The sequence below is a fragment of the Myiozetetes cayanensis genome, unplaced genomic scaffold (assembly GCF_022539395.1).
Source record: "Myiozetetes cayanensis isolate MyiCay16 unplaced genomic scaffold, myiCay2020 scf2-11, whole genome shotgun sequence".
Classification (NCBI taxonomy): Eukaryota; Metazoa; Chordata; class Aves; order Passeriformes; family Tyrannidae; genus Myiozetetes; species Myiozetetes cayanensis.
This window is the reverse complement of record NW_026087411.1, coordinates 34,771,008-34,790,504: the sequence shown is the minus strand read 5'-3', so window position 1 is coordinate 34,790,504 and position 19,497 is coordinate 34,771,008. Positions and strand designations below refer to the sequence as shown.

The 19,497-nt window shown below is 37.2% G+C and overlaps 1 protein-coding gene across 3 annotated transcripts in view; it reads left to right on the top strand.

Annotated features, from left to right (window-relative positions):
- The window catches only part of CNST (consortin, connexin sorting protein), a 48,753-nt gene extending 29,537 nt beyond the window's left edge, over window positions 1-19,216 (top strand). For all 3 annotated transcript variants that reach the window (XM_050315253.1, XM_050315254.1, XM_050315255.1), the window contains 3 exons: window positions 4,721-5,589; window positions 13,055-13,190; window positions 14,864-19,216. In XM_050315253.1, coding sequence (XP_050171210.1) covers window positions 4,721-5,589; window positions 13,055-13,190; window positions 14,864-15,069 — 1,211 coding nt within the window. In that variant the 3' untranslated portion in view covers window positions 15,070-19,216. The remainder of the gene's footprint in view (window positions 1-4,720; window positions 5,590-13,054; window positions 13,191-14,863) is intronic.
- The last annotated feature ends 281 nt before the right edge of the window (window positions 19,217-19,497 follow it).

The window sequence follows — 19,497 nt, the reverse complement described above, 5'->3', positions numbered from 1 at the left end:
TAGAGGTAAGATACATTATTTGTGTGTGTAAAATACAAGGTAAACAAGCTGATGATAAATATTCTGAGGTGTGGCAATTCAGTATACTAAACAGTATTAGTAACTGTTTTAAGTTACATGCAATGTACATATTTTGAGATTCATTTTTCTGAAGCACCATAGGAAATGATGAATCTTTTGGGGGCTCTTGAAGAGAAAAACGTACTTCAGTTCATTGTTTTCAGTACACACTTTTATGTTCCTGCCTTGAGACAGTGGCTGTTTTGTTTGAGTAATATTTTAGAATCTTTGGGTTCTTATGAAACATTTACAAATTAATAGATTGTTAAAATGGAAACAGAGTGGGAAAGAATATTGGTAGATTACCAGGCTGTGCTTCATCTCTCCTCTCTTTGAGCAAAAAGTTTCTTTCTTTTTTTTTTTTTTTTTTTTTTTGCTACATTCCAGTTGCCAAAAATTGGCCTAAACTAAGTACCTTCCCTTAAAACCAGCTAGAATTTGTCATAAGGTAATGCTCGGCTTAACTGATCCTAGAAGGTACCTTTCAACCTAAACTATCCTACAAGTGTGTGTCAGGCAGGATGTTCATGAGAATCAGAAATGGACAAAGACACAGAGTCACAGTTCTCTACATGCATAGATTTTCCTCATCTCCATCCTCTTACCATGACCTCTGCCGCCTTTACTGCCTTTTCTCTATCTTTATTCTTGTAACCTAACTAAACATAAAACACTGAAAACATGTGAGAAACCACAGCTCAGAAAGCAGATAAAAGAACCCAATGCTTTTATTTTTGGATAGTTGGAAATTCCTGTAGAAAAAAATTAGGTGATTACAATTTTTCCAGTGATCTTATTCCAAGTGGGAGCAAAAATTTTCTGGAGAGCAGAATTTCCAAACATTTGAAACTTCTGAATTTTGTTTCCAAGTTGAAATACTGTAGTACAACATACTGACTTAATGTGGAAGTAATTAAGGGTCTAAATGGATTTTTCATGCCTTGCTCTTTGTGTAAATCTTGTCAAAATGTCATCAAAAATCTCTGGGTTTCTGTGAAATCCTGGTAAATTAAGGAAGCTATGCCATCCAATAGAAAGCAGTTCTGCTGAGAACTTTTCAGCAGTGGTAAATAGTTTCAATACAGAGATAGGAATATTTCAACCCTAACTCAAGTTTAAATGGTTGAGATTTGCAAAAGATGCTTTTCAGAAGATTAGCATGTTCCTGAGGAAGAAATGACTTCTCTCCCTGACAAGTCTCATCATCTGTTCAGGCAACACATGGTCATTAACTACTCACAGTAGCTGCCCCTCACAGTGTCAACCTCTCAGTAGCACAGGGGTGAATGTTTTTTGTTGCAGTTAGAAGGATTTGGGTAGGGAAGCCATTGGTATGAACCAGTAGAGAAATTTGTCAAAAGTAGTTCATGACTCTAAAATAATATTGAGGCTGTGTCTGAGTGATTCAGCTCAGGACTAGAAGCAATATGGCCATTTGGGGCTGGTTCTGGATTTTGCCTAACTCCAGCAGAATCCTATACTATAATAACCATACAGTTCCTGATACTCAACCTGTTCAGCAGTAGCCTAAATGCATGGGCCTTCTCATGGAAAACTTAGAATGCTTGACTTCTGCTTTTTGGGTGTTTTTTTCCTCTTATAAAAAAAAAAAAGTAAAATGAGAAGTAAATGTGTGAACTGTATCTGCCAATCTGCAGGCAGAACTGTTTAAGTCAACTGCTTGTAATAGAAGTCTGACTTATAGTATGACACGAAAAGGAAACTCTCAAGTGGTTTGAGGACTGGCCTTCATATGAATTCATATTCAATAAGAATTTATATAGCAATTATCAATAAGAATACATATCATACATTGTAGAGGTAGCTATATTATACTGTAAAGATTGTTGCACTGTACTATGGTAGCATCTTTGAAGTAAAATAAAACTTCTTTAGTAATCTAAAGCAAAAATTACTCCATTAACTTGTTGAAGGCATTTGGGAACTTAGTTTGAGGCTCTGTAGGCAATCAATCCTAAGAATTCACAATTCCTGTATCGTGGTGACTCAGTAACCGAGAAACAGCTTTATAAGTAGTCAGCCAGTCAGGGTTCCTGGAACAGTCACCGAATTAGTTTTCTGTACTTCTGAGCAAAGGTTGAGAATGGTCTGTTCTACTACATTTTCCTTTCTGACAGATCTTCACTCTGAGTCTTCCAACAGAGAGAACTGGGCCCTTACAGTTATGTGTGTGTGTATTAAAAGATGATCATCCTATACACTATAGTGAATTTCTTCAGCTTCTGACTGAAAGCCTTAATAGCCTTAGTGTAAATTAAAGATAAATTAATGTGTTTCATGGAAACTTTTCTAATGAAATACTGCATTTAATAAACCCCTTAGCAGAAATTTGCAGTGTGTGCATATAGACTTGTTTCCAAGGTGAGGAGGAATTCCTTATACCCTGTTTTCTTTCAGGTCCTATGCAATTTGTTATCGGTTGGGAAGAAGGACAGAGGTGGAGAAGTGTGAATTCTCCTCTGGTAGATTAATGTAGATCAGTACTCTAGATCAGTCTGCTAGGCTGTCTTGGATTAACAGGATAAAGTGGTGGCTGTAGGTTTCTGGGATGAACAAAGCAAGTGTTGATTTTAAAGCAACTCAGTTAGGGGGAAAAAAGCATTTCTTAAATTTCTATAAGTTCTTTTGTTGCTAAAAAATTTTCAGTAGACACTTTGTTGTATTTCTATCAGTCAGCTAAAAATTACTGCCACTGGTGGATATTTCATCATTTAACTTTGTAGGCAAAGGCATCTTTTCTAATTAAGTGTTTGAGTATTTGTCTTAACTTGCCTTTAGTTGATAGTGGGCATGGAAGTAGGTGTAAAGAATGTAAAGAAAATACTGAACACTGCTGAAAACTTGATGTGGAATGTAACAGTGATCATTGCATCTCAGTTCCTGTACGTCTGTGGTTAGATAGCAGTGCTAGGATCATTTATTACTTTCTTAGGAACCGAGCCCTGAGCTCAAGGGGCCACCTTTCACGGTAAAGAGTTTGATTTAATTTCCAATTCCATTTAATCTTTGTTGCAGTTGGGGCTGCCAGCAAAGATGCCTGTTGTAATGTGGATGTATCCACTAGGAAAAATTGACAGATGGTAACAAAACCTTGTACCAATAATCCAGGCTGTGTTTGAACTCATGACCTATATGTGAAGGGCTCAGTATCCTGTTACAAATCCCTTGAGCTGTCTACTCATCTGTGTCTAATTTTCAAAAAGTCCCTGTCTCATACCTATTTCTTCTTTCAGTGCCTTACAGAAATTAGGTTCCTTGTACCTTTTCTGTCTGTTAACATCATTCTGATATTGATTTGCTTGTATATTCTCTTTTTCAATTTCTAAGCCTGTCTTTTCTGTACTACCTTGTATTTCATTATCCATTTAAAGGGGGATAGTTTGGAATTTAATAAAATTGTTCAATACAATGAATTAATGCAAACATTTTTTTAATGAATGTGACCCTGTTTCATGTAACAAGTTCGGGAAATTGCTTGGATTTGAAGTGAGGTTTTAACAGGTGAGGAAGAATAAAATTTGCATAGAGATCTTCAGTTATTCTTGTAAGAACACATAGAGTTAATAAGGGCATTGCTTGATATTTTCCTGATCTGTTCATAAGACCTTTCTGCTCTTTGCTCTGAATAAAAAATGCAAACAAGTGTTTTCTAGAGGTATTAATTTGCTCTTTTAGGTTATTAATATACTGTAACAGTAGTCCTATTATAAGATGGTCATAACTTAGTCTTTCTTCAAGTATGGAATAAAAGGCAGTTTCTGTCATAGCTGGCTTACTTTGTTATTCTAATTCTTAACAGCCCCTTTCTCTCCTCATAAGCCTAGAACGGAGTTTGGCTCTGAGCTTCTTGTAATGGCTAATATCTAATGATTTGATTGACAACTTGGGCTAACCATCTACTCCTTCATCAGCAGATCATGCCAGCAGTAGAGGAATTCACAAGCTACACAAAATTCCTCATGTTTCCCTCTGAAATTTTAGATAAGAAAAAATAATTTTCATATGTATTGTAAATGTGAATACAGAAATAAGCTAAAACAAATTGCATTTTTAATATGTAAACTAACTTATGTATCCAAAAAGCAGCATTTTTTTATGCCATCCTTTATGGGACATTAAATAATGGATATTTAATTTAGTGTTGACCAAAGGAGCTAATGACCTGCAAATTTAATATTAGCATTAAATTAGCATTATTTCAGTTTCTTTAAAGGAAATTCAGATATCTCCCTGTGCAACAGATACACCAGCATCAAGATAGCTTTCTGTAATTAAGTGCATTTGTCTGAATTCCAGGCCTCCATGAGACACGCTCACATAAAATATCCTTTAGAAGAAAAGGGGCTGTTCAGAAAGATACTTACATACATATAGAGAGTAACTCTTTTCAGAAGGGCTGTGAATCACGTGCTTTGCCTGCAAGAATGTTTGTAAATCCTTTTTTTTTTTTTCCTGAATCAAGAGTCAGAGACTACTAATAAAATTATTCTGACTGGTACATAAAATACCTACCCTTTATGGGAGTGCATTTTGAAGCATTAGGTTACAATGTTATCAAATCACAGTATACTCTTTCCCCCCTGGGCTGATGCTTTGAATCATTTAAAAACTCTGGAACTGTTTTTCCTATTGCACTTAGGTACTGAAACTTGTCCTGGCATTGGACCAAAGAAAGAAGATAAACAGCTGAGCACTGTTTCCTCAGGTGAAAACAAAACTGAGAGACAGTTAGAGGCAGGAAGTCTCTGGGTAGCTGCAGGAAAGGACCACATGGAGGAGCAGCACTGCAGTGCTGAATCAACATTGGAGCCACACACCCAGTCCACAGGGACAGTGGGCAGGCCTTCTTCGGGCTGTTTATCATCTGGTGATGCTGGTAAAGATAACAGTTTGCAGCTGAGAGAAAGACAGCTCTCAAAGGATGCAGAAGAAACAGAAAGGGCTGGGGAGCCTGGAGTGAAACTCTCTCTTGAGCCAATGGTAGATGCTTCAGTTTTAACAGATGGTGACTATATGCCTACTGATTTGGTTCCTTCTGATAAAGATGTGCGAGCTGATAGAAATCTGCTCAGATCAAAACATGCTGCTGGCTCTTCAGAAATTGCTAGCGCCCAGCTTGGAAACAGTGATTTAAAGGAGCAACAGGCACAGCCTGATGACGATGATGAAAAGTCTTCACGGGACAGAACTGCATCAGATGTATGCTCTGGGTGCCATAAAGTGTCTGAGCACGAGAGTACTGCCCATTCACAAGTGTGCAAGGAAATACAGAGAGCAGCAGGATGGGAGGAGAAGGTAAATAATGAAGAACAAGAAGATTTATTTCTCAGATTTTTAAATGGTAACATAACAGACACTGAGACATCAATCTTAGAAAACCAAGAGGACTTGGACACTGTTCCAGATATTTCACCCGAACGAGCATCTTATAACTCACTGGAAGCTTTATCACTAGATGACAGCTTTTCTTCTCTTGATGAACTTGCAAGAAGGATAGAGATTGCTGAGGTAAAGATTATGAATTCTATAAAATCTTTCATGTTTGTCTCAAAATATTTTAGATATTTCCAACTTCAAAATGGGTTAAATATTCCTTAGTATATCACTTTAAATCTGAAATCTGTACATATTTAATTGTTCTGAGTTATTCAGAGAAAAAAGTTTGGGTTTGCCTGTTTGTCTCCTTCTTGACCAGCACCACACAGCATTTCTAAAAATTAGATTGATTTTTACATATGAGTGTGAACAGCTGGGGTTTTTTAACTTTTTTATTCTGACAGAGACTGTTAGGAGGTGTTCTCGTAATTCCTGTTAAATCAATTTTCTTGTCAGATGAGATGTACATAATGCTTATGATGTAATGTGGTTTATTTCTATTCAAAGAACAAAATTTCCTTTTTTATTCCTATTCTGTAGAGGTGAGAACTACATATGTATAAATTCTGTATATGAATGCGTGGGCTTCTAATTTTGCCACATTTAGATAGCTTTGTTGTTCAACCAAAGCTAAGAAAACTTCTAATCCTGAAACCAACTTTCTGAAGCACTGCTGATAGGCCACAACAAGAGTGAGTGCTTCATAAGCTAAGTTGCTCTTCTGAAAATAGAGAAGATTTATTGCTTTGGGACTGTTTTGGAAAGTGTATGATGACATTTTTGCTTTATTTGTTTTCTGGTTTTGCTGCATTTGCATCCATGGGACCTTAAGAGCTTTTTCTTTAAAGGAAAAAATAAATTTTTTGTGAAATTATGTGATTTCAGATGCTGGAGGGGTAAGACTTGTATAAAGGTACTTTCTTAGGTCATCTCTATTTTTAATGTATTTAACAATGCAATATCTCTTGGCAATAAAGTAACAGCACTTCTCTATGGATCAGAAGCTAATGCACAGAGACCAAGAACTTCCATGATTACTCAGAGACAGCAGCCACACAGGGAACTAAATACTAGGCATCATTGCTGATGTTATTACATTTGGCAAAATCTCTAGAGCTGGAAACAGAGCATTTTGCTTTTCTCCCCACCTAAACAGTTTCTTACATCGTCTCCAAGATCATATCTCTAGTGTTTTTGTGGGCTGTTGGGAAGCATGCCACATACCAGGACTGAGAGCCATGTGCACAAAGCTATACAAGCTCCTGACAACACGCAGATGTGGAAACCCATATACGTGTTAATACATGTATTCAAACTTTTCCACTAAATCCACTGGCTTGTGTCCATTTAGAGGATGGTTTTCAAAAAAAGTTGACAGGCTTTTGCTAAGCCCTTGTACATGTCTAACAGAACAGCAATTTAAACATCATTCCTCAGCATTAGATTTCTTTTGTGCTCACTGAAAGTTCAGCATTTTAACAGAGGTGTACTGTTCTGTTTCACATAGATAAATCCTAAATTAATCCTATTGCAACTATTTTTAAATTGCTACGTTTGTGCCATTTGCATTCTAGGGGATGGGACAGGAAGCAGCATATTGATACTATTTGAAAAATTATGCTTGTATTGATTGTCTCTGTGACTGATGGTGATGCTTTACAGGGAATCTAGTTTCACTTCTAGTTTGCTCTTCCGATGCTAGGACTGCCAGTACTCTGATGGCAGAGTTGAGTCTCTGCAGAGCAAAAAGTACCTTGGGTTTTTCCATAGTGCTTTTTTTGGCCATATAAGGCATAATATTGGCTGTGCTGATGGGAATCCATTTGAATCATTCTTATAGCAAGAGGCCTGAGTTGTGTGTGAGGCAAGGGGTTTAAATCGGAAAAGAAAAGAAGGATTAACTTCAGTAACAGTTAAGGTTTGTAATATGCAGCACCTGGGGTTGTTTTGCAATGTGTGACATTTCTAGGTGCAGCAGGGTGAGTTAAGGACAGCACACCAGCTTGTACTGTTTCATTATACTCTTATATGTTGTTTTTCCTATTAATCTTACCACCCATCACTAGCCTGGGGGTTTCTTTTCAGAAGTGGAGAGCACCTACAGCTTTCCTGTAGGTGAGACACATTGAAAGAGTTTGGCACCCCTGAGAAAGCAGCATTGTTAGCTTGTGTTCATTGATTTTGTTTTGGTGTTAAAATAAGATCACACTGATGTTTTGACAAGCAGACTGATCTTTGTAACTAGCTGTAAGACTTCTTCCTTTCTTGTCCTCTTGAAGCCTTTGAAAGAAGATAACAGTGTTTTCACACAATTGTTGTTAATGAAATATCTAGAAAATGCATTGGTAGCCACATGAATGAAATGAATCACATGAAATGTACCAACGAGGCAGTAAAAAAAAGGAAAAAAAAATCAGTTTGACTGTGATAAAACTTGTCATGGAGTGAATATTTACAAACCTGCCACAAACAGATTAGAATGGACAGCAGAAATAAAGATAATTTTGAAGTAACCTAGGTACAAAATCATATGGTAGAACAAAATTTCATTAAAGTTCTTCAATGGACATGCAATACTAATTTATTGATAATGGGGAAAGGTAAATACTTGTGCATGTATTTACAGTTAGGAATTTTGTTTGACCCCATATTGAGATCCACGAATCATCTCCTGTAGTTTTCTAATTTAGATACTTTGTCCCTTGCTTTTAGTCTGTCATTTACCAAAACTCATCCTAAGAGTGAAAATCCACCAAATTCTGACTCTGACTTTAAATAATTGTGAAACTGAAATAGTACTTTGCATATTGTACGGTCCTTTATACTGCATATTTCATCACTGGTCCAAATCATGTACAACAACGTGCAAATGATGGAAAATCACTGTCACTTTATAGAAGCAAGATTCATACAGCTAACAAGGAGCTTTGAAGCACAGTCAGCAGTTGGCAGCAACAGATATCGGAAGTGTATAGCCTCTTCTTAGATATCTTTGCTGTCATTTCTATGAGCATGAAATGACACACCAGCAGCGAAACAAATTGTGACCTTAAAAATGTAAGTTTCATTTTGCTGTATAAAGTAAAATTTTATAACACAAACTTTTTATGTGAGTGACAATTAGGGAAACGAGTAAAATCTTACTGCTTTTCCTGATTAGAAGAGTATAATTTGAAATTTATTTTTAGAAAGCAAAGATAATGAGACTGTCAACCACAACACAAAGCTTTTGGTTGGCACTGTTTATACACCAAGAAATGAAGTCTCCACTTATCTGTACTAGGTTTAGAGAAAATGTTTCAGCTTCCCTGTTCTGTTTTATATCTTGGGTCCTGTAATTTTGAATTTGCAAGAACTACAGTTCTGCTTGAAATGCTTACATGGTATCTGAGTTATTTGTTGCTATATAAAGGAGCCCTGGTACTTTCATGGCAAGTATATCAGCAGAAAAATTAGTTAAAGTCTGTTGCTGTGGTATGAATACTGAATCTGCTAAGTTAGCTCCTTTTCTACTCAAATTACTCACGGATTAAATGTATTTTATTAGCAAAAGGGTGTGTCTGCTGGTTTTATTGTAACCCAGGGCAGTCTTGGTTTTTGTCAGTTTGTTATACGGTTGTGGATTACTGCTTTAAAAAAAAATCTGGTTTTTGCTAGTAATGAAACTGTAGTCCTTTGCCAAGTAACTCAATAAGGAATACAGCCCACAGAAGAATACACAAACAAAACAGCTTCTTGAGTAGTTCTCAGACCAAAATACTTTATACACTGAACTTTTCTTCCTAGTTCCCAGTTTGCAGTGCCTCCCTTTTGGGGTTTTTATTTACATCTATATGGTACAAATAATTCTAATAGTCAGGTTCAGTCTGTTTTCTCTAAGAGTTTGAAGCACAAGACCTTACTAGTTTTGTTCAGTATGTTTATAAATATATACATCATATTTTTTGAAAATATGTACAGTGTAAGAAGCTTTTTAATATTTTATTAGCAAATGCTGTTTTAAACAGAGAAGAGACAGGTAGTTTATTAAAGCTAATTTTTTCTAATTTTGCAATCTGGTTATTAGACTTTGTCCAAAAAGTGTAAAACTTTTCATCGAAGCAGAATTGCTTTCTCTTAACGGTGGTAAAAAGAGAAAAGCTAAAATATTTAACAGAGTTTCAATTAACCAACAGTCATTGATGCTTTCCTTTCTGACTGTTGGTCAAAATGCCACCACACATTCATATGCCATTTTCAGTTTCTGTACAGTAATTATAAAAGTCAAAAGATTTTGTCAAGGCCAGCAGAGCTGAGAGAGTTAGATCAGTTACACAGATGCTCCAAGACCATTTTTTGTTAATTATCTAGCTTAGAATTAAGAATATATTTGATGTTTCAATGGGGTCCTTTATGCAGCTCTTTCATGTAAGAGCTGTTTTCAGTGCAGTCTTATGCAAGCCTACATTTTTCCTCCTGTGGTTCAAGTCAAGAAGAGGCTTGATTTGTGGTCAACTGTATTAACCACAGTTCCCTTGTTAACTTCAATTTACATAATAGACTCTGCCTTTTTAAATTCCTCCTGCCTCCTAAAGACTGGGATTTAAAACTTCATCTTGTGTGGCAGCTAAGTCCCTCTCCTTGGATGTTTAATTAATGGGAGATGGATCTAATATAATCACTTTGTATATTGAAGTACAAAACAAAAAACCTTAATTACATGACTTGTGAAATTCAAAGACGGATGAAATATGGCAGATGAAGTGTATTTACAGCATGAAGCTGGGTCAGAGGAGGTTTAGGTTAGATATGAGGAAAAGGTGCTTCACCCAGAGGGTGGTCAGGCACTGGAACAGGTTCCCCAGGGAAGTGGCCACAGCACCAAACCTGAGAGAGTTCAAGATGCGTTTGGACAATGTTCTCAGTCACATGGTGATACTCTTGGGGATGGTCCTGTGTGGGGTCAGGAGCTGGAATTTAATGATCCTTGTGGGTCCCTTCCAACTCAGAACATTCTATGATTCTATTCTAGGTATGAATTATATACCGTGTAAAGGGACCGTTTTTCAAAATACAGCCTATGACATTTGCTGGGAGAGAAGAGTAACACTAACCACACTGTTTCTATTGCAAAATCAAAAGCACTTTCTCCCCATTTTTAAGCAAAGGGAAAATACTCAGAATAGAGGGACCTACGCTGTGTCAATTAGTTATTTATATATTTAAAGTAAATCCTGAAACATAGCCATGTAGGCTGACAGGAAAAGTAAATGAACCTTACTGTAGCAAGACTTTCCTCCACAAGCCTTTTATGTAACTGTAATCACTGAAACACATTTCCACATAATCCTGTCAAGGATAGTCCTCTGGTTTTAAGCTTGGGGAAGACCGAGTTTGTGACACAGTAATTCAGAAACTCCCATGAGCCAACAGACAAATGAAGTGCCTCAGTTTGAAATGATGACTAGACCACCACGTATAGTCTTAGGGTGGACTGGCATGAATGCCCTGCTGTCCCTGGGTGACATTCCCACCTAGTGCAGTCTGAGCCACTTGGGAACAAGCGTGCCAGGAGACAGCTAGCCTGCTGTGTGGGTGGTGTGGGAGGAGCCATTGATCCTCTTTATGAAAGCAATGATGTAAGCAGAAGCTTAAAATAATCTACTCTTCTAAAGGACATCATTTCATCTTCACCCTCCCAAATAAATAAGTCAAAGTGAAGCACTCCTACATGATCCTCCTTCATCATCACAACAAGGAAGTTTAAGTGTTGCTTTTCCTGCTGGCCTGTTAAATTTTTGTGGTGGTTCTGTAAGGCTGATTTGACATTACCAGTAGAAGCCTCACCTCAGTGTGCTTGTCTGTTGTGATGAGACACTTGCAGACCATAATTTTTGGTTCATTTGTGCCAAATACTGGTCCTCTGTATGTTGACTTACTTTATTTCTGCCACCTCCACACTTTCCCTAAATATTCATTAAATAATCCATTCAAGCTCTTGAGAAGATTATCAAAAGGGAAAGTGGGTATCAAAAGTGGTAGTGTGGCAGAGATCACTTTTAACCTCTCAGTTGGAATTTCAGGAAAAATTATTAGACGTCTAGGCATACACCCACAGTACCCAGCTCAGTGTTAAGTTGTGCAGGGTAACTTTATTTGTCCGTTTGAGGGCTACAAAGTACTGGCAGACTAGAGACTTGTAGGTGTAATTGCCAAATTTATCAGTTAAAATGTTGCAAACGCCAAAGTTGGTGCCTGTTGGATTGTGCTCTGTCTCTTGCTGTGTTCAGTCCAGCACCTCTCTGATTACAGCAGGCATCGATGCATTATATAAGCTTGTAGCATGAAGCATGTTTAAGGGTGTAAGTTATGAAGTCACTTGTTTTCAGTTTTTCTACAGCTCTTGGAATTGGAATGCAAACAGGTTTTTATGGGTGCTGTTCTAACTTAATTCTGTTACAGGTAGGGTTAAGCAGTCAATTGTCTGCAACTATGGTGTTACTTGGAAAGTTGGGGTTTCTTGAGTATTTGTGAAAATTACAGGCCTTTGGGGTCATCTCCTTACAGAGGAGTTGCAAACTCAGTTGTAAATGTGATGTTCATCTGTAGCACAAATGAATAAATATTACTTTTCAATTTAATGAATGTTATTGCTGATCTACAGAATGAGTTTTTAAAGCCCTACTAACATCTAGCAAGAAATCATTAAGTCTTTCTTTAAGGTAAAGATAAAAAAAAGGGCATGTCTAAACATACTTCTTATTTTAATTTCTGTTTATTTCTAGCCCACCAGGAACTACTTGCTTAGGAAAGCATTTGTCTCTTGATACTTCACCTACTTTCATTTCTCTAATAACTAGGAAGTTACAAGCTGCTCATTCATCCCAGTATGGCTTAGCATACATGTGCTCTTGCAACTAGTCCAAATGCTATAGCAAATAAAAGAGAAGTTCTGGTTTATTGACTTGTTGACTGTGTTGCTGTTTGTGCAAGCTGTTTGGATGACCAGCCTGTAGGGAAGGATTTTTGAACTGCTGCTATATCCAGAGAGCTTATTACAATGTGGAGCTAGAATTTATCCAGAGCATTGAAGCTTTCTTTTTCCCTAGTGTTCTCTCTCTTTGGTTTTGTAGCCCCACTGTAGCTGCTTGTTCACCCTGGGGAACCAATTGCAGTGCTGGAAAATTAATCTTGCAATAAGTATTTGATGGTCTCTGCAGGATTATATCTTTGGAGAGGCAGCAGCAGTGTGTCATTGACTTCTTATTGCCCTCTGATGATAGTGCTTTTGACACAAATCCGCCTCATCACTGCCCCAACCCGTGTGAGCTTACAAAGGAGCTATTGCAGTGAACACAGAGTATGATCCAAATAGCAAATGTGTGTGTGTTTAACTTTGGTAACACTTAAGGGCAAGCAGTGTCAGTCAACAGCAGAATGATACTGCAGCTGTCCTGCATGTTAAGGAATTGAGTTTTCAAGAAGGAGGTTTTGCAAGAGCTGCAATGTTTAAGAAAAGTAAAGTGGAAAACATTTATTAACTGTTTAGCTCATTTCTTCCCTAAGTCATGCTTCCATTTCTCACATCTCTTGTGCCACTCACTGACTTTCCTGATAGATTGCTCCAGCGGAAGGATTGGTGTCTATACTAAAGAAGAGAGATGACAGGGACGGTAAAACAATTTCTCAAGTCCAGCAAAGACAAACAAAGAGAAGAGTGCGATTCCAAGAAATGGAAGACACGTTGGATCAAGGTAATTTAAAGCTGTTAATTCATGGATTGCACTCTTGGGGTGCAAATGACGTTGATCTTTTTGTTCACAAGAGCGAAGCAGGCATTCATTGAACATACTGTCTCGGGTTTTTTAAACTTAATCAGTAAGTGAAGGTGATTGATCAAAGATTATTAATCTGTACCAGGTTTGGGTAACAAGTCTACAGAAGGATACAATAAGCACGCTTCCATTTTAGAGCTTGTCTGAGAATGAAGTCCCATTTTTTTTCCTCTGACTGAATGACTTGCAAGTGACAGCTAATGGAAGTCCTTTCATTAATGTTTATTGCTTAGAGGTGAGAGGTGTAGGCTTTCTCCATAAATCAATTTACCTTGTGGGTAAAGAGGGATGCAGAAGAAACAAGTCTGTTGTCCTTTTTCTGCCGGTAGCTTTCCAACCCTTTCTAGTAGACCAGGATTTTAACCTTGCTCTATAATTTAATATCCATACATATTGGCCAGCCATCATTAAATTTGGCTTTACACCCTACCATCTTTTTGATGGGCTGAATAACCTCATGAGAAATACAATATGTTATTTTGTTCTGCTTTTCTTGGAGTTTAAGCTCTTTATTATTCAAACTAGAGAGATATTAAGAAAAATACTTTTGGTTGCTAATGATAGTACTTTCTATATCTACTGTGCACGCCAGCCACTAAATGGTATTAATTAGTGCTTAGAAGTGTCTCAAACATGTCTCAAACATTCACAGCCTAAAAGAGAGTATATCCCATCTTCTTGTTTAAATTATTTTTAAAGTATTTATGTTTTAAATAAAATTTCAATTAAAGCTTTTTCTATGATTTTTTCCCCAAGGATTTAGTGATTCAAAAGGAAAGTTGTTTTATACTACTATTGCTGTTATTTCAAATCTGATTTCAAACACACATACATAAAAGCACATGAATCTTTATTCTTTTTTTTCTTCTTCTACAGTGTTTCTTCTCCCTGATATAGAGTGGAGTTCAGCAATTTTCTTAGAGCCAGTCAATCTGACAGAAGATGCAGATGTTGTTTTTATGTGCAGACTACCAAAGTAATCTGACTCCAAAGTAAAATTATAAGTGAGGTTGTGAGGATGTAGCAGCACCTCTGCAACCTCTGTATTGCTCTTACTCTGAAATAAACAATCATGGAAAGAGGTAGCAGAGAATAACTGAAATATAAAACAACCCTTCACATTACCCTGAAGCTTTTTGTCTCTATCCTTACAGCCAAAATGTGAGAGGAAACACAAGCAGTTTGTGGTAGCACAGTCAGTGTTATTACAAATGATGCAAGAGTGTTTCTGTTTGTTTTAGTTTCAAAGCTTTCATTTCATTTCAGCTATTTTCATGAAAAAATGCTTTGGCTGTGTGGCATTCTCATAGGTGAGTGCATTTTGCTTCAATGTGGAATGACTCCACAAGTGATAGGAGCAAGTACAGGTACACAGACTGCAGAAATGAAGCTATATAATGAGGTTTCTGAAAAGGCTGAGAAAAATACAATTACTGACTGCTATGTATTATGGCCACTTTGACACGTGAGCATTATTAAATGCATTTACCTCCTGACCCATTTCTTGGTAAAAACTTTTCTCAGGTTTTCTCGCATGTGTTTGTATTGCTTTGTATATCATCCTTTTTCACCTTTTCTGCTCTTCTTTACAGATGAAGTGTCTGGCGGCTCCTGTATTTTGCTGATCCTGCTGTGCATAGCAACTGTTTTCCTTAGCATTGGAGGAACTGCATTGTACTGTACCTTTGGTGACATGGAATCCCCTGTGTGTACTGATTTTGCTGCCAACATGGATTTCTATTATACACAGATACTGCAGCGTGTGGAAGAACTTAAACACTGGATAGCCTTCTCATAGCTGAAATGAGCAGGGACAGCACATCAGGAACTCACCAATGGTTATTGGAGAGGGTAGAAAAAAATTGTGATTTCAAGTTCTCTAACACTTGCCACCTGCAGGTGATGTGTATTTGTTGATATACTTTCACTTTTACTTAGAAATCAAGAAAATTTTAGTTTAGCAATCGGGTGGCAAAATGTTCACATCTGTTCACAACTGTAGCAGTGTGGTATGGGAGCATAAAAAGTTATTATCTTCACCCTTTTGAGAGCAGGCAAGTTGCTTTTCATCAACTTGAGCAAGCAAAGAAGAAAGAAGAAAATTAACTATCTTCTATATTCTCTCCCATTGCCACACGTTGTGTAAGCAATCTCTGGAAGCTTAGCAAAAGGACAGCTTTAATTTACAGCTGTTTGTGCAAAGGTGTTGCCTCCAGCTATCATGCAATAAGTCTGTGTTTTATGGAAACATTATTTTTCTTTTAAGTCTTACAGGTTTTGTCCATTTTATTTCTCCTGGTGAGCCATGTAATTATTTGGTGGAGTGAGAAGAGTGCAGCAGCATTCATGGAGCCCTCATTTGGTGATTACCAGGCTGACCCTGTATCTATAGCTTACAGTGAATATCATGAGTGAGATAAATCTGCTGGCAGATTTCACTAAATTTCCTAAACCTTTACTCTCAGTATTGTATGGGTTGATTTAGAAATGGAAGGTTAAAAAAGAAATCATTAGTCTCAGTAAACACAGAAACAAAAGTAGGATGTTTAGTAAATTATTCATATTAAATAGTCAAGTGTCTTTGGCCAATTTTAAAGCACCTGTTAGAAGGTGTGGGGCTAACTGGTTTTTCTGTCCAGCTAAGTCACTGACTTAGAGTAATCACTTTGTGCCTCAATTTCTCCTCCATAAATGGGGAATAATGATCCTTGCCTTTGTCTATGAATATTTATTGCAATTAGGGTTCGTGTCTGATTCCTCCCAAATGAGTGCACAGGATCACAGAACTGTGTGGCTGCAGCCTCTCTCAATGAGTGAATGTTATGTAAAGTGGGACTGATCCAACAGAAGAGATTCAGAGGCTCACTGCAGGCCTGCAGTATGTTAGTAGTCCAGGGCACTTGTTCCAGCAGATAAAGCACATTTGTATCTATTTGCCCTGCAGTTCTGAGACCGGTATTGTAAAATCTGATCTTTTTCTATCCACTATACAAACAAATTTAGATCAATACAAAGAGTCATTTGAAATGGGTATTTCTATCGCTTGGTGCTCAGCCCTCCCTGTGTGGTGGTATGTGAGAGAAACACTGACAGAGATACACAGGCCTTTGGCCCACACTCTGGTCAAAATGTGGCAACTCTTCTTGCACAGCGCGTAATGGTCGAGCCCTGCTGAAGGTGTTAGTGTGAAACGATTCCTTTACACCTCAGGAAACAGCATTTTTGAGGGGTCCGCTTCACTCCACTCCGTGACTTCCTGCTTACTAACATTGTATGATGCAGTGTGTTCAGGTTTAGGATATTGTTTTGTAAAATGCTATGAAGTGAAATCTTCAAGATGCTACTCAGAATTATAACATTAAATGATCATGCTTTCTGGCATCTGCAAGTAAATTGTCCCTCTAGTGAGCTTGATTGTTCCTAAAGCACTGTTACACTTAACGGGTTTTTAAAGTGAAATTTAAAATCATGTTTTTTCTAGAATAAACTGCATGTATGATTTCTCTTTTTGTTTTCACTGTGAAGGCTTAGTTTATTTATACCCTAGGAAGCCTCGTGTGCAGCTTTATATTAAGCTAGCAAATTTAAAATGTCCAAAGTAATGAAAAGTTTTGCTTTCAGAATGAAACTTGAGAACAGTAGTTTGATATATTTTTGTTTGCTTGTTTGTTTGTTGTCCTCAGAGTATTATAATGCTGGGCTAATCTAAAAGAGAAAGGGAAAGACACTTTTGTATTTTAAAGTGTTACTGGCTGGGTCAGTTTATTATTTGAATTCTTGGTTTGTTTGTTTATTTATTTAGTTCATCTTTTAAAGAGAATCCTAATTTCCTTTTTTGGTAACTTCCTCACAGAGTAATTAAAAAGCATGCATTTAGTTAAAATATGTATTTATAGTGACTATGTAATTAGAATATATTTTGGGTTTCTGCGACTTTGCATTGAGTGTTTCAGGATACTAAGTTTATTCCTAAGGAGACAACTGTTGATTTCAGGTTAAAAAAATCTTTTAAACTTTTTGTGCATTTCATCACTAAAAAGATCAAGAGGTATATATAGATCTATTTATTCAAAAATATATCGGACATGGAGGCCAAGGATCCTCTACTTCTAGGTTCATTTAATTAAAACTATTTAAAAATAATTACTTTATTTAAAACTCTAAAGCTATTTAAAGTCAAAGCAATTTTTAATAAGCATTTCAGTTTCAAATCAGTGGTCCAAATCCTGGTATGTTCACTTTGTGCTACATTCCTAGCACAGACTCACTAATATCAGCAGAACTGCCTCCAAGAAGATCATGAAGAGGTTGGGCACCACTTTACCAACATGTACGCCTTGAAAAATGAGTGACCAGGCGTTCTGTGTAACTCAGCTACCTTATACTTGTAACTTGGAGAATCTCCTCAACCTTCCCAACCTATGCCAAGGTACCACACCTGCAAAGTCTGTCAGGATTTGGAGGAGCAGAAATGGCACACACACACAGGCTGTCCAGCTCCTGATCTGAGCTGCTCACTCCTCAGTTGCAACCAAGTATTTGAATCTGGATCCAGTTTCTGTTGGCATTCCTTTATGAAAAGCTGATGATATAAATTGTTGGTTCGTGTGACAATTCTGTTGGAGCAAATAGTTTGCATGGCCTGTAATACATTATCAAAATTGTAGTTACCAACACGACAAAATTTGCTTTGCATTGGAACTCCAAAGAGTGTGTGGGTAGGCCTGATATTTGCCTTCCTATATACTCTGTTCTTTGGACTACTGGTGACATTGCTTCCACCTGGGTGACCTGAGGGGTTAGGATCTTACAGTCAGGTAAATCCAAGTGAAAAGAAATAGGGAATTTGAACAGTTATTCATCTTGTCTGAGTATTTTGAGGTAAAATAATATCAAGCAACAGCTGAGATTGTTTAAGGAGGAAGAAAACAGAGGAAAAAGACTTCTCCCTCACACATACTTGGTGCATTTAAAAGCCTTTTGTGTACAAATTCCTATTTGTTCTGTTTCCTTCCCTGCCACTGTCTTTATGCTGCTCTGCTTGGCAGTAGGAGAAGCGTACTATGCTGGCATAAAAACATATTTGTAGTTGGTATGAAAATTCAGGGAATGGTTCTGTACTTGACAGTAGTTAAAAGTAATTTCTTAAAATGTGACTGGATTTTAGGCTGCTAGTGTACCTTCACAGAAGTTGTGGCCACTTAAATCACCTGCAGCACTCTACTAGAAACCCCCACCTTCCTGTTTATTCTTTGACTATAATTATTTTGAAGAGATTCTTGGGATAAAGAAAAACCAATAAGACTTTTGATGTAGATTCAGCATATGCTGCCAAAAAAGAGCTTTTTGACGACATAAGTAATGCACTCACCCCAAATAGCCTAGACTACACCAAGAAAAGCACTGTGATGTAGCATAGCCACAATATACTACAGGCTTGTTTTCAAGACAGTGTAAGAAAGCAGAGATTCCACAGCCCAGATATGCCAGCAGAAGTCTGTCATCTAGACAAAGCCTGTGTTTTAAATTTTTTCCATTATCTTTGCTTTCATACCTGGAAAATGCATAGCCCTGGTGACAAGCAGTAAGAAGTAGTGTAATGAAAAGGGAAAGTTTTGTTTAGGGTTTTTGGTAGTAAAGGGCAAGTTTGAACTATCAAATAAGCAGAGTACACTGGAAGTCCAGATTCTTGTGTGACTGGGTACTGTTCCACTTAATAACTTAAAGGGATGTTACCCTCCTAAGAGAACGTTTACCTGCTTTGTACTGTAATGTAAAACCAAGAACATCTGCAAGGAATCAAAACTATTTGTAACAAATTTAACTTAAGCTTCCTTTAGCGAAAGGAGGAAGTAATTGTCTTTGGAACTGTCACCCAAGCTTGTAATTTAAATACTGTAGCAAAAAAAAAAAAAATAAAAACTGTCCCAAAGAAAATACATGAACCTTTTTGGGTACTGTGATTACTAAATGTCTAAAAAGACTGTGAAGATTTTCTGTGAAACTGAAGTAAATGAGCAGTACCTCCAATAAGAATTTTATGGTCAAAGCCAAACCAGAATGGAAGATGAGGATAAAACATGTAAGGTTTGGTCTGATTTTTGGTTTAGTTTTCCTGGGTTGGTTGATTTTTCTTTGTTTCAATAGTTTAACAAAAACCTAGCTTCCTCACAGAGCCTTGTTCTGCCAGACAGGTGGCTTTCACGTACTAAAATGTTGCCTTACT